Raw genomic sequence first — 15,296 nt, forward strand, 5'->3', positions numbered from 1 at the left:
CCTTGCCCTAGCACGGGCGAACATTCGCTCGGAACCTTGCTGGTGAGTCGGACGACCTTGATTCATTAGCGTACCTTGTTGCTAGCTGGCGTTATTGTTGCTGTAGCAATAAATGCCTGTTTGTGTCAGCCAATGTGTCGTTCCTTTGTTCCCTCAGAGCAAGGCCCGCCGTGGTTGGCGTAAGCTCGGTAGCGTAAGCGATCACGGGGTGGGGTCCGGGCGGCTTTGAACCGTGTCAGCCGCGATTGAGTGGGGAGAACGTATTTATCTCCCCAAGGAAACCCCACATCTGGCAGCCCAACGTAGGGCCCGCTCTTGGAACATTGGACGACTGTCGGTTCGGTTCGAGGAACGCTCCTTGTCCGGACTTGACAAGTGCTAGGCCTAGAGTGAATTTTGATCGCTAGGACCTGCGGCATGCTTTCTTGAGTGCGAGGTGTATTGCGCTGCAGCATGTTTGAACTTTTCGACATGCTCAGCACATTTTTCCCTGGAGTTTCTTCGCGAGAATCACTTGGTCCGCATCGAGGGAGAGCGAGGCCTAGCGCCCGCCGAGTCGCTGAGCCCGAAGCGAGTAAGTACGGAAGCTGCGTAGGTGGTCAGAGTTTCTGTATATATTTTCTCTACTGCCTCTTTTTGGACTCTGGGAATCGCGGCTCCGGGAGCCGGGTGGCCTGGGGCCACGGGTGCCGCTATGAGCTCGCTGGTATTGCAGCTCGGCACCGGGCGCTCCGACACCGTCCGATACGGTGGGCGCCGACCGCTCAGAAGCTGCTTTGTGCAGTCAGCGGCGTAGGACCATCCCACAAAGCTGATGTCTCCTCGCGGCCGCGCACACTTAACCCGTTTCGCGTCTTTGTTGTGTTCACGGTCGTTGTCGGAGTGGTAGTTAGGCCTAATGCTTTTCGGAGTTGCCTGCACCACGTCAGAAGAGGTACGACCATCGGACCGTGGTGTTGAGAGGGGGCGCACTTTGCTGTCTGCCTTTTTTTTTTGTAACCTCGCACGAACTGAGCAGTCTCGTTCAACTCAAGAAAGGGCTCTGTTCACTCGAACTTTACGTTTGCACAGCCGCCGACATGTTTTGCTAGCAAGTTAGGCATTGTGCCACGAGACCCTTGCGGATGCCGTTTCCCCTCCCGTGACCTACGTTAAAGGCACGCCGAGAGCGTTTCGGCAATTTTGCAGATCCGGTGGAGCCACCCAGGCTTGCTGTCCGGTGCACATCGTCTCGCTGCCACCTGCTGCGACGGTGCGGCCTGTATCCTGTTCGCCGCATCCATCCGGGGCAGCTGTGGCGAGACCAGTCAGCAGTCACCTCCAGCTGCTGCTGCCCTGGCGACTACTGCAGAATCCTGGCCTGCAGTTTTCCCACCGGCCTTCTATTCGCGGTCCTGCGGACACGGTAGTCCGCGGGCCATGCGAGTCGTCCCAGCGGAGACCTTCACGCTGCCTTCGGAACACCGCGGAAGACTGCGTGGACGCTGTCGGCGTGACCTCCGCTGCAAGACATGCCTCAAGGACATGAAGACCAGGAGACTCCTCCATAGCATGTACTTTCAGGCACGTGGGTCTATTTAAGGTTGGGGGGATGTGGGGACCTGCCCTGCAGCCCCCTGTGTTTGCTTTCCCGCGAGGCACCGTGCAGCAGCAGTCTCACCCCGAGGGTGAACGCATTCCCTTGTCAGTTACATTAACTGGCAAGAGAGGGCGCCAGCGTCGCTGCGCGGGAGACTGCTGAAGCCCGCGCGCGGGAGATGGGGTTTCGGCTGGGATTGTCAGGGCGAGCGGACGTGTCGCTCGCGGCTCCGCTCTTCGCCGGCGGGGCGAGGAAGCGACAGGGAGACAGGCTCCCGTACCCGTCCCGTCCGGCCTTCGGAGTATATATCCCTTGCCCTAGCGCGGGCGAAGACTCGCTCAGAACCTTACTGGTGAGTCGGACGACCTGGATTCATTAGCGTACCTTGTTGCTAGCTGGCGTCATTGTTGCTGTAGCAATAAATGCCTGTTTGTGTCAGCCAATGTGTCGTTCCTTTGTTCTCTCGGAGCAAGGCTCGCCGTGGTTGGCATGCGCTCGGTAGCATACGCGATCACGGGGTGGGGTCCGGGCGGCTTTGAACCGTGTCAGCTGCGATTGAGTAGGGAGAACGTATTTATCTCCCCAAGGAAACCCCACAACATATAGACTGTTTATGGGGGATGTTCTGTATGCACCAGTTGATAGACGGAGACCCAGGTTTTTGTATAGGATCCAGTTTTTTTAGGTATGATGGTTTGCAGACCCATACACAATGCATCCATAGTCCAAAGTGGACCGTACTACGGAGCGACAGATCTGTAAAAGGCATAGCCTATCGGACCCCCAGTGTTTCCGTGAGAGTATCTTCAGTACATTTAGCGATCGGGAAGCTTTCGTTTTGAGGGTGTTTATGTGGGGTAAGAATGTGAGCTTTCTGTCAAAAGTTAAACCTAGGAATTTATGCTCGTTTTACTTGTAGAACAGTTTCATTCAAGTGCAGGGTGGGATCAATCTGCACGCCTCTTTTCAGTGAGAAAAGGGCGGCAACTGTTTTTTGTGGAGAGAACTTAAATCTATTTTGGTCTGCCCAAGTCGCTAGTTTGTTCAGTGTAAGCTGTACCTGTCTTTCGCATGTTGATAAACTGGAAGATGTGCATGAAATTTGAAGGTCGTCAACATATACGGAATACATGATGAGCTTTGGAATTATTTGCCATATTGAGTTCGTTTTTACAATAAAGAGTGTGGTACTTAGAATACACCCCTGCGGTACGCATTCTCATGGATTAATTTTTTCAAAAGCGTGCATCCTAGACATACAGGAAAGAAACGGTCAGAGAGGAAGTCTTTTAAACAGTTTAGCATCCTGCCACGAATACCTAGATTCGTGAGGTCACGAAGAATCCTAAACCTCCAGGTGGTATCATAAGCTTTTCCAAGTAAAAAAATACTGCCAGACAGTGCTGCTTGTGTATGAATGCTTCACGGACTGTGTTTTCAAGACGGACGAGATGGTCATTTGTACAGAATGCTTTTTTAAATCCACATTGTTGGATATCAAGAAGTTTGCGCGGTTCAAGGATGAACATTAACCTAATATTAAGCACACTTTCAAAACTTTTAGCTAGTCAACTCATAAGTGCTATTGGCCTGTAACTACCAGCCGAAGTTGGCGGTTTTCCAGATTTCAGGAATGGCACAACCACGGCACTTTTCCACGCCTCTGGCATTTTTCCAGACTGCCATATTTTATTGAAGAATTTCAGAAGAGCTTCCATAGCATCTTCGGAGAGGTGAGCAAGCATTTCATAATGGATTTCGTCTGGGCCTGGTGCTGTCTGTTTGCCGGCCGAAAGTACTGTACAGATTTCTTGTAGTGTAATTAATTTATTGTAATGTTCATTTGCACTGCCACTTGTCGGCAGTCGTTTTTCAGTTGTGTTCTTGTACTTCAAAAATGTGTGTAGTGTGAGGAGCTAGAAACTGTGGCTAAGTGTTCCCCTAGTTTGTCGGCCTGTTCGCTGTCCGGAGCTGTTAGGAAAGGAATTGTGAAAGGAGTAAAGCTGCCATTAAGTTTGCGGACTTGCTCCCACATTTGTTTCGATGTAACTGAACTATTTATGGACGACACAGAGTTTTTCCATGAAGTTTTCTCAGTATTGCGACGTACGTACCGTGCTTTTGCTCTCGCCTTATTATGAAGTTGTGTATGGGGTACCTTCGGAAAGTTCCCCAGGCTTTGTTTTATTTCTTTTTTGCTTCTCTGCATTCTTGTGTGTACCAGAGCTTGTTATTTTGTCGTACTATTCCTGACGATTGATGCACGCGGGCTCTACTCTGTGGCTCTACCCAGTAGCATTCGGCTATTCCGCGTATTTGTTCGGAAGGTTTTTTAAATCTTTTGTGCACTGGGCGTTCATGGTGGCGTCGGGGGCCGCTGTTACAATCGCGGCGGCACCAGTGGCATTGCCACTCGGAACAGCTGGCAGCGCTTCCCGCGGAGGATCGGCAGCTTATAAAAGAGCCAACACCACTGTTTGTTTGGCTGATGCATGTGACTCGACTTCCGGCTACACTTTTCTTGTTGGTCGCTCTGATGGCTTGTGTTTGGTTCTTCGGTCATGTCTTGCGATGGGCTATCACAACTACACAGAAAGTTTCAAACTGCTGGTAATGCAGCTTGTGGAGGAAAACGGGAACCGCGCCGCCGACAAGCAGTACAAAGTGAGAGCCACGTTCATTACTGGCGAAAGCAAAGTCTCAGCTGGAAAATGCAAACCTGCGAAGAAGAGCATTTAGGGGACCTAAGGAAGGCAAATTCACTGCTGTTGAAGAGGAACTCGTACAGTATGTTATAGAACATCGGGCCTCCGGTATCACCGTATCGTGCGATACACTTCAGTTCCAGGCAAGAAAAATTTCACTTGGAAAAGGAGTCCCTGCTGCAATATTCAAGGCAAGCAGAGGGTGGGTGACACACTACACGAAACGGCATAATCTGTCTACGAGACGAAGGACGATCCTCTGCCAGCATTTGCCCCCGGACTATGAAGAGAAGGCGCTGCCGTTTCACTGTTTCGTGATTGCGCTGCGCAAGACCAAAAACTTCACCATGTCGCAGATTGGAAATGCATAAAAGACGCCGCTGACTTTTGGCATGCCACCCAATACTACAGTGAGCGAGAAATGGGTCCGATCTGTCGCGGTGAAAACAACCGGCTGCGAAAAATAAAGGTGCACAGTGATGCTGGCGGTGACTGCAGATGGGTGAAAACTACTGCCCTTCGTTATTTTTAAGCACAAAACGCTGCCGAAAGTGAAGGTCGCATTCACATCCGTGTCCACGACAAAGGATGGGTCAACGAAGCATTAATGCTCGACTGGCTGGACACCGTGTGGGGAAAACGACCAGGCGCTCTACTGCGGCTGCAATCAATGTTGGTTCTCGATAGCTTCATGCGTCATCTCGTCGACAGTGTGAAGCAAAGTTACGGGAGATGAAAACAAACCTGGTTGTCATCCCAGGCGGCCTAACATCAGTCCTGCAGCCCTTGAACGTTTCCCTGAACAAGCCCTTTAAAGACAATGTGCGCAAGTTGTACATGGAATGGATGGCCAGCAGAGAACATTCCCTCACACCTGCTGGAAGGATAAAGAGGCCTCCTTTGGAGACAGTCTGTAAGTGGATCTTAGCAGCATAGGATACGGTTTCTCCCAACATCGTGCAATACAGTTTTAAGAAAACTGGCCTGTCAAATGCACTCGACGGAACTGAGGATGACACTATTTGGGACGCCAGTGATGGTGGTGAGAACGGCCGCGATGTTGTCAGCGATGGCTCGGAGTCAAGTTTTTCCAGCAGCGACTCCGACTAGTTAAAGTAGGTTGTTTGTGCAATAAAGAGGTACACCCGGCCAATTCTTTAACAGTACTGCGCGAGCGTCGGCCAAACTGCTTGTTAGCGCCTTATCACGGCAAAACCACCGAGAATAACCGCATGCGCACAAGCTTGCCCATAGACAACAATCGCTGCGTCGGCAAACTTGTGCGTACGTGGCTATTCTCGCTGGCTTCGCCACTCCGTGCCCTGATAAGGCACTGACAACCAGTTCGGTTGGTTTGGTTTATGAGGGTTTAACGTCCCAAAGTGACTCAGGCTATGAGGGACGCCGTAGTGAAGGTCTCCGGAAATTTCGACCACCTGGGGTTCTTTAACGTGCACTGACATCGCACAGTACACAGGCCTCTAATATTTCGCCTCCATCGAAATTCGACCGCCGCGGCCGGGATCGAACCCGCATCTTTTGGGTCAGCAGCCGAGCGCCGTAACCACTCAGCCACCGCGGCGGCTGACAACCAGTTCGGTCGACGCTCGCGAGGTACTGTGAAAGAATTGGCCAGGTGTACATTTTGTGTGTGGTGTGATAATTGATTTATTGATTTGTGGTTGCTTTCCCGGACGAAGTTACGAAAGCAAACTTACGGAATCCGGAACTACCGAACAATTGGCTGGGCCGCAAGCAATGGCGCCATTTTAGCCTCTTGTTGAGCTTCGTGCATGCACCTTCATGCCATCCCGCAAAGGGGGAAGGGGGGGTGCGGGTTCAGGTGCTGACGTATATGGAGCAACATATACTATACTTATACTGCGCGTTATGACCTTTGTGGAGTTTTTCAAGTCGCGCTTGCGAAATCCCCGCGTAATTTGTGCACCCCTTCTTGGATACCTAATTTCTGGATAAAAAGTGCACAAATTACACACATAAATACGGTAAATGACATAGCCAGCTTGTTACATCAAGGTCAACCGCTGCAACACATTTGCTACATGGAGGTCTGAAATACACTCTTCAATGGAGGCGGCGCAGGGGAATTCAGGAACTTCGTAATATAGATGAATTCGCCATATGGAGCTTCGTTACATGTAGTTTTGGTTTGGTTTACGGGGGTTTAACGTCCCAAAGCGACTCAGGCTATGAGAGACGCCGTAGTGAAGGGCTCCGGGAATTTCGACCACCTGGGGTTCTTTAATGTGCACTGACATCGCACAGTACACGGGTCTCTAGAATTTCGCCTCCATCGAAATTCGACCGCCGCGGCCGGGATCGAACCCGCATCTTTCGGGCCAGCAGCCGAGCGCCATAACCACTCAGCCACCGCGGCGGCTAACATGCAGTCTTAGCTGTATCTCGACGGTTCTTCGAATTTTTTACAAATTCATCAAGCTTGAAAAGTAAATTAGCATGGCTGAAATTCCTTTGTTCCAACAAAGCTTGACCTCTTTGGGCCTGCTCCAAGCTTTTGTTCTTCACCCCAGAAGATACTTCTTCAGCCCTCTTCCGGGTTGACCGACATGATGCAACTTTTTGATGCAACTGACATGATGCGCGAACATGGAGGAAGGAAAATTTGGGAGAGGCCTTCGCTATCCAAGCTGCATGCCAAAAAGTGCGCCGCAGGTCATGCGCTTTTTACTACTGGGTGTCTTTGACAGCGCAGCCATTATTAACGCTAGGCTCAGCGTCGTCCGCTAGAAGGCCTGCTGCGCATGCGCAAGCACGCTGAGACGGCGGCCAAGTAGAAAGGAAGCCGGCTTCAAAAGTGACATAACAGCCTCTCCCGAGTTCTTTCCTTCCTCCATGAGCGCGAATAAACTGGCTGCTAAATTCTACTACGAGCCAGCCCACCAGCGCCTTAGGTTGCTAACTGCGGACACATTTTGTAGGTTGCCAGCTTGAAGCCTGAATGGTTCGATTCCAAAAATAGTTGTTTTCCCATGATTGCGTCTTCTTTTTGGCGCAGCTAAGGCACAATATTGATCAATTTGCTGATTTTGGAGCAGACTGGTACAGCAAAATGTAAATGTATCAAAATGGTGCAAAAGGTGCAACTGGAGCACCACTGGTTCAAATAACATGTATATGAAAATATGTGAGACATTTGACAGATTCACATGTGCTGGATGGAGCTCAATTGAGATGGTGCTCACAAGGATGTGAATGTATCCATGTTTCAGCCAATGATGTCGTAAATATTAAAAATGCTGCTACTTCTTTATGCTTCACATTTCAGAATTACAAATGAAAAGGGAAGAACTAAAACTGCATACATGGTGCAACAGTTACACAAAACAAACCTTCAATGCAGCAGTAGATATGCTCAGTGAGGGACCAAGCACAACATTCGTAGAGCCCCATCTGCGTTTCCGCTGTGGTCGCTCTTCTTTATCTTCAGAATCCTTCTTCAATGCTGAAATAAAACATAACCTGCTTTCAAACACACTTCACACTAATCACTTAATTTGCATAGAATGTGTGTATCTCACAGTGTGCCCTCGATAAATTTTATGCAACAAACACAAAGACAAATGGAACTGTTTCCTTAGAAAAAAATATGAAAACCATCTTACTTTACCTTAAAGATATATAAGTACCATATTTAACCTAATGTAGCATAACCACAACTTAATATGAGGATCTCTTTTATGGGCCTAAAACAGAAAAAAAAGTACACAAACATACTGCGCTACATTTGAGCAAATGCAGTGAGCATTTCAGGTAGGAGAAGAATCTATACATTCATCACAGTGACTGCTTCTCAATAATAACAACAACAATAAGCGGACAGAAAAAAAAGAAGTTTATAGGTTGTCCCAGATGCAAGCTAACAGATAGTACTGTGACTAAAGCTTGAACTGCTCACCTGCAGTTGACAACCTTCTCGTTTTGAACTTCGGTGCTGAAGCCTCGGATGCTGGCTCTTTCTCTTCCTCATCCTTAGTAGACACAAAAATAAACTTAAGTTCACAATTCATGATTGAGTCCCTAGAACCCACCTTCATTTCCACATCTTCAGAGGCGTTTTCTTTGGCTGATATGTCCTCCCTAAATGTGAAAGAAACCAAAGCTCACACTGCAATCATCAGCCACCATACAAATGCTTAAGGCTAAATTAACATATTTGCTATTCACTACCAGAGTAACAACTCTGCAAAAGCACTAAGTCACGTGCTCCACACAGCCAGAAGACTCGTAGCATGTACACGTGGCCCAGAATTCCGAATCCCTGCTATACTTGCATTATCGGCTATGGAAAGCGTATGAATAGTGTTATATCTCTACTAGAAGTGTGCGAATATTCGAACCTTTCGAATACCAATCAAAATCATCCCATTTGATGTGCTAAACAAACCAAGCGATATAGTGCATTTTCAAAATTATTTGAAACAAAGCGAATATGTTTTCAAGTTTCAAAAAGTTCTGGAATAATTGTCACGAAGCTCAAATATGGCTTGACATAGTTTTGTTCTATGACTTTTTCAAAAACAGAGGTTTCACTACAACGCCACACAGCATGCTTCTACAATTGGTTCACACGGAAAGGAGGGTTGAGCACTGCGACGTGGTCGCATGGTGGCATTCGTGCAGTAGGGTTCAGGCTGTGAGGACCTGCCCTGCTGTCCCCTGCGTTTGCTTTCCCGCGAGGCACCGTGCAGCGGCGGTCTCACCTCGAGGCTGAGCGCAATCCCTTGTGAGTTACATTAACTGGCAAGAGAGGGCGCCAGCATCGCTGCGCGGAGACTGCCAAAGCCCGCGCGCGGGAGAGGGTCTTCGGCTGGGATAATCGCCGCGAGCGGCTCCTCTCTTCACCAGCGGGGCGAAGAAGCGACGGGGAGACAGGCTCCCGTACTCGTCCCGTCCGGCCCGCGGAGTTTATATCCCTTGCCCTAGCGCGGGCGAACATTCGCTCGGAACCTTGCTGGTGAGTCGGACGACCTTGATTCATTAGCGTACCTTGTTGCTAGCTGGCGTTATTGTTTCTGTAGCAATAAATGTTTGTTTGTGTCAGCCAATGTGTCGTTCCTTTGTTCCCCCAGAGCAAGGCCCGCCGTGGTCGGCGAGCGCTCGGTAGCGTACGCGACCACAGGGTGGGGTTCGGGCGGCTTTGAACCGTGTCAGCCACGATTGAGTGGGGAGAACATACTTATCTCCCCAATTCAAACCCCACACCGCTAATCTCTATCTACATTTTCCACCAAAGTAACAACATGCAACCATGGAATCTAATCTCACTTCATAATAAAACGTTCCACCAAGAACTATGCAGCAAGAATTGCTGTACAATAACTCTCGTAGAGTTATGACCTCTAATCAAACATTTTAGGTATACAGTTACTGCAGCATACCACTACCATGACTGCTCTAATCTGGTGCTGGTTGCATATGTTTTACATGGTTGTACAATTAATCGAATGCTTTAGCTTGCAAGTACTCTATGAGGAATCAAATGTTATGTGTGTGGCCCATGCTCACTCCTCCAGCCAGCACTCGAAAGTAGTAGCAATGACAATAACATATGCTAATAGTGTTCAAAACATTCCAAAATCTTCAATGCAGCATACTAGTGACTCGTCGGGCAAATATTTGAAAACACAATGCAAAGAAGTTTTTGTTTTGTTTTGTTTAGGGGGGGGTTCAACGTCCCAAAGCGACTCAAGGCGATGAGAGACGCCGTAGTGAAGGGCTCCAGAAATTTCGACCACCTGGGGTTCTTTAACGTGCACTGACATCGCACAGTACACGGGCCTCTAGAATTTCGCCTCCATCGAAATTCGACCGCCGCGGCCGGGATCGAACCCACGTCTTTCGGGCCGGCAGCCGAGTGCCGTAACCACTCAGCCACCGCGGCGGCACAATGCAAAGAAGTATTGACAGCTGTACTTGCAATGCTTGTGCCAAGAGAATGCTGCAAAATTTTGGCCAAAGTTGAGTCACAAATATAATAAAAAAACTGCTTGTAGAAGTGTGAAAGCTACAACACTTACATTTCAAGAAATAGTGCAAACTAAAACACTTAACACTTCCCAAAGGAACTTCTACCTGGCTCTCCCAGGAGAGACTTACTTTGGTGGAGACTGGTCACGAGACTGGTCACATTGACTGTTGTCCCCTTCAGCTGGTGCTCCCAGGTTGTTGACATCCTCTTGCTCCTTCGTATCTATCTCCAGCACTGGTTCGCTGGTAGGGGGCGATGAGGGCTGCTCAGGGGCTGGCTGGTGTCGCCCAGGGGATGACACCAACACTCCCTTGAGACCCCTCCGTCCCACAGGCTCCTCTTCTCCATCCGATGAATCTGAAGACTCTGATGTCGAGCTTGAGCTGGCTTTCTTACCCATATGCTGCTCCTGCTCCGGCTCCTCCTGCTGCTGCTGCTGCTGCTGCTGCTGCTGTTCCTCTTCTTGCACAGGGCTCAATTCCTGTTCTTCCTCTGGCTGTGGGCTCCCTGGTGGGCTCCCTGGTGGGCTCCCTGGTGGGCTCCCTGGTGGGCTCCCTGGCGGGCTCCCTGGCGGGCTCCCTGGCGGGCTCCCTGATGGGCTCTCTGGCTCGGTGGCTGCATCTGAGTCTTCCTTCGGGCTGCCCTCAGCGGCAACCTTTTGGTTGCGTGATGAGCGTCGTGTCACAACAGGCTCCTCTGGTGTCGCACGGCGGCCATTCCGCAGTCGCCGGTTCCCGGCCTCATTGCCTTCACCATCAGATGATGCCTCGGAAGGCTCCTTGGTAGCTCGGGTGGTTGCCTGTTTGCGCACACCACGACCTCGTAGGCGAGCCATTTGATGCTCTTCACTCTCGGAACTATCGGTATCACTGCTACTACTCCTGCTCGAGTCACCAAGGCCTAGCACATTTTTAAATGTCTCCCCCTGAAACGCAAGGTTCAAAACACATTTGTAAAATTTGTATTGCAAGCGCTTCTCAAAGTCAAGATTGTGTGAGACAAATGATAGAGCTAAGAGTCCAGTTTTCTTGCAAAATAATTCTGAAGATAGTCCTCCCTCTGTCAAACAGGCAATTTATGATATCACACTTGACATGGCCTGGCAAGGAGCAGACGAGACAGTGGCCCAGCTCCTGGCAACGAACAGGTTTCACAAGTTCACCTGTAGTCCTTGGCCGGCAGTTTGCAAGTTATGGTTTTGTATGGATTACAGAATGCACGCAAATCAGAAAAGACAACTGGAGTGCCTTCCCGAAGCAACAAAGCACTCCACGAGTAGCGCCTTGACTGCTCCCCAACTCCAAGAGTGCATGTTTGCTCAGAACATGTCACACGCGAGTGCTACAAAGACTATGCATATGTAAAGGAGGTGTTCAGTTTTACGCTAGTGTATTAAAGTAGGTTGCTGAGGTTGGACACTGTGCAAATGTTGCTCTAATACAAGATGCCTCTTAAGCTGCCTATTTCTCAAGAGGGCAGCCATAAAGAGGAATGAGGCTGTGGTAATTTTATCATATAGTTAGGTGTCTTATTTTAGTAAACAAGCACTGATTGCGTAAATAACTGCAAATAGCGAACCGGAACAAAAATACACGTGGCTGAAATGAAAAGTTCACTTGCACCGAGGCAGGTATTCAAGGATGCTGCACATGCCCGGGAAACCACAATCTAGTATGGACTCTCCATAACATTCAGTCATGACCATAATCACGCAATATCGCTGTTTAACGAAATGCACTGTCTGTTCCAAGGTATCAGCATGTCTAAACAGTATCAAGAATTCTGGTGAAGATTGACGAGCTTGCAGAACTAACGTTTTAGCTGTACTTTCCTTACTTGTCCTCGCCTTGTTAGGCACATATGCAAGTTACCGTTGTAATCTTTCTGAAACGGCCACACCAGGAAATTAACTTTCTTCCTTGCACCTTGTCATGTATCCGGCACTGGAATTTCAGGAGCAGTTTTCTGCCTAGGCTATGGGTCTGCTTAGTGCTTTTGCTGCTTCCTGCACCCCTTCTACATACAGCACTCACTCTATCTTTCATTCCTAAACTTTGAAGATAGCCTTTGCCCTGATCAGGCCTCCTTTTTTGCGGCGGTAGGTCCTCCGTAAATGCAGTCATTTATACTATAGTTGTCTATGCAATCGTCATTTGCACTCTTGGAGGTCATGGAGAAAGAACTATGGATTTGGGTTCAGTCCCTGTTAGCGCTATTCTGTCGAGATTCACTTTTGATGCAGTGTGAACACACCTCCATCAAAGTGACAGATTAGATAGGCATCTAGGTGACAAAAGAGTGTACAGACTTTCACTGTTATGTACAAAAATTAAGCAGAAGAATCACTGTCCCAAAAGTGGCATTAAAAAAAAATCCTTAATTTTTCTTTTAATTTCTGAAACAAGTCTCTAGAAGGAGGAAAAAAAAATACGAAAGAACATGCTGCATTGTTTCCTACAATGTTATCAATGCTCAAACCTGTAGCTCCTTGAGCATCAGCAAAAGCGCCTAAATGAATATGCGAAAACAGCAAATCCGCCATCTGTTGTTCCAGACTTTTCCCCATTGCCATGCTTGACCTTTTTCGTCAAGAAAGAGCCCCCACCTATCTCTGACTGAAGCCGGATGCAGTGGCGCAGCATCTCTATCACCAGGTGCAGGTAACAAACAGCTGGGGGTGCAGCCCACAGGAATGCATGTACACAAAAACTTCGATGTAATTTTCTGATCTATCTGACAGTGTATCTAAGAGGTCGTCTTTCATTAAAAAAAATGCCGGCTACATCCTATAACAAAATGTGGAAGTGTTAAGAGTCATTTCAAAGCTAATGTATTTTTAAAGCACCCCAATGTGCTTGCAGAGACGTTTTAAACTTTCACTACGTGCTCTAGTCTAGTCTGCTTTAGTTAACAATGCAGGACCTCATTTGCTCATTTTTTAGTCCTTGTGATAGGCAAAAGCAAAAAGATAATAAAAAAAATGATGGAATGCCTGCCTCCCCATAGCTATCACAGGCCTAAACAAATAAAAATGAATGAGCATGGGTAAAAAAATACATTTAAACCAAAGGCCAATTAGAAAAGAAAATGAGGCATTCTATGCCTGCAGTGGAATGACAAAAGGAAGAGCCTGCAGACACACATGGCATCACAAGTGTACAGTGAAGTAAAATAATTGCATCAAAACCTTTTGTTTACATGCATTACTATAGGCTGCACCCTCAGCTTTCACCTCCATCCGGTGACAGTGGGTGGCACCGCATCCTGCTTACATCACAGATCAGTGTTGGTTGATAAAATGTTTAGTTTTTATGGGGGTTTAACGTCCCTAAGTGACTCGGGCTATGAGCGATGCCACAAAGAAGGGCCCCGGAAGTTTCGACCACCTGGAGTTCTTTAACGTGCACCGACATCGCACAGTACACGAGCCTCTAAAATTTCACCTCCATCGAAATTCGACCGCCGTGGCCGGGATCAAATCCCCGTCTTTCAGGTCAGCAGCTGAGCGCCATATCTACTGAGCCACTGAGCTGCGGTGGTGGTTCATAAAATGTAATAAGGTATGTTCTCTAAAAGGTTTCAGTCTTCGAATGAGGGAAAATTTAGAACAGTCGACGGAGCATTTGCTACTTTTGTAACGTAATTAGGTGCTTTTGCCGATGCTGAGAAGCTACAGGTTTGAGTGTTGATAACACTGTCGAAAAAAAATATGCAATAGGTACATTCGTGTTCTTTAAAGCCTTCCTCTAAAATCTTGTTTTAGAAATTTTAGAAAAAATCAGGGCTGTGTTTTTTCTTCCTTTTTCTTTATATATTCTGCCAGATTTTGGACAGTGTTTCTCATTCTTACCTTTCTCGTAAAACAATTAAGATCGGTACACTCTTGCAGAACCATGGATACCTATCGATTCTGCAAATTAGAAAGTGTGCCTCATGCCTCATGGCAGCAAGGAAAGAAATTCTTAAGATAGCCTCCCTTGGGATTTGTGAAGTTTCTGAAATTCCCTCTAGAAATGGCAACTTCCGCAAACCTTTACTTTTAGCCCAGAAAATATATCCATCATGGCTTGTACCCCTCGACCGGTCTTGCACACGCTACAGAAAATAAGTAACCGATTACGATTACTGCACCTGAAATGTAACTGATTACAATGGTCAATTACTACCCGAAAAGTAACTGAATAATCACAGAACAGTAATCGATTACTACTGCGTTACTTTTATTTGAACTTTATTGCCATAACATGAACTCACGCAACCTACAAAAACTACTGTGGCTTGCTTGATGTTTTTTTACACATTAAATTTCAACAGGAGTTGTTTTCAAAATTGTTGTAGCTGATTTTGCAACGTTTCCTCATGAATACATCAATCACTACACAACATTTTCGATTTAAGCACTAGTAGCTGCGCAATGACTCGATGCTAGTTTATACGTCCTCTACAAAGCGCCGCACTTCGTTCGGGTCACTTATGGGTATACTTTAACTATCTAGAATCCTCAGCAATCAGCTTCGGTGATCAGTTTCATGTCCAGAAGCCCGGAATATGCACAGGTTTCTCAGCTGCTCTAGTGCTGTGTGAGATATACCTGTCAGCGATGGACCAAAGAATTGAAGAAAACCTGCCTACATGTAAGCAACGTGTACCACTGCATAGACAATTACCTACCTTGCCTTCTTACAGGTGCAACCTGACAGCATGGTGATTACCACTAATGAAATCCTATGCATCTACAACACATAGCCAAGTGGGCTGAAGTTCACCTGTAAGTTTCCTGTTGACAACGTGATGCAGTTTTTAGATGCCCTCGTTAAGTTCTCTGAGTTACATGTGTGTTGGATGTACCACCCCAATCCAAGAAAAGTGCACTACTTTTCGATAGCGTTCATTCTAAGCTGGTAAAACAGGCTGTAACTACAGTATTTCCCACTCAATTTAATCCAAACGCCAGAATATTTATTCTTAGTGCAATTGAATCTAAACCAGGTGCCACAGAAAC

The 15,296-nt window shown here is 47.6% G+C and overlaps 1 protein-coding gene across 2 annotated transcripts in view; it reads right to left on the reverse strand.

Annotated features, from left to right (window-relative positions):
* The window catches only part of LOC144114035 (uncharacterized), a 99,534-nt gene that overhangs the window by 51,427 nt on the left and 32,811 nt on the right, over positions 1-15,296 (reverse strand). For both annotated transcript variants that reach the window (XR_013310942.1, XM_077647472.1), the window contains exons 6-9: positions 10,423-11,219; positions 8,355-8,403; positions 8,222-8,294; positions 7,656-7,768 (exon numbers count right to left, since the gene is read on the reverse strand). Coding sequence is in view for 1 of the 2 variants with exons in the window: in XM_077647472.1 (XP_077503598.1) it covers positions 7,656-7,768; positions 8,222-8,294; positions 8,355-8,403; positions 10,423-11,219 (1,032 nt within the window). In the remaining variant the exon portion in view is untranslated. The remainder of the gene's footprint in view (positions 1-7,655; positions 7,769-8,221; positions 8,295-8,354; positions 8,404-10,422; positions 11,220-15,296) is intronic.

This window comes from Amblyomma americanum, chromosome 1, assembly GCF_052857255.1.
Source record: "Amblyomma americanum isolate KBUSLIRL-KWMA chromosome 1, ASM5285725v1, whole genome shotgun sequence".
Classification (NCBI taxonomy): Eukaryota; Metazoa; Arthropoda; class Arachnida; order Ixodida; family Ixodidae; genus Amblyomma; species Amblyomma americanum.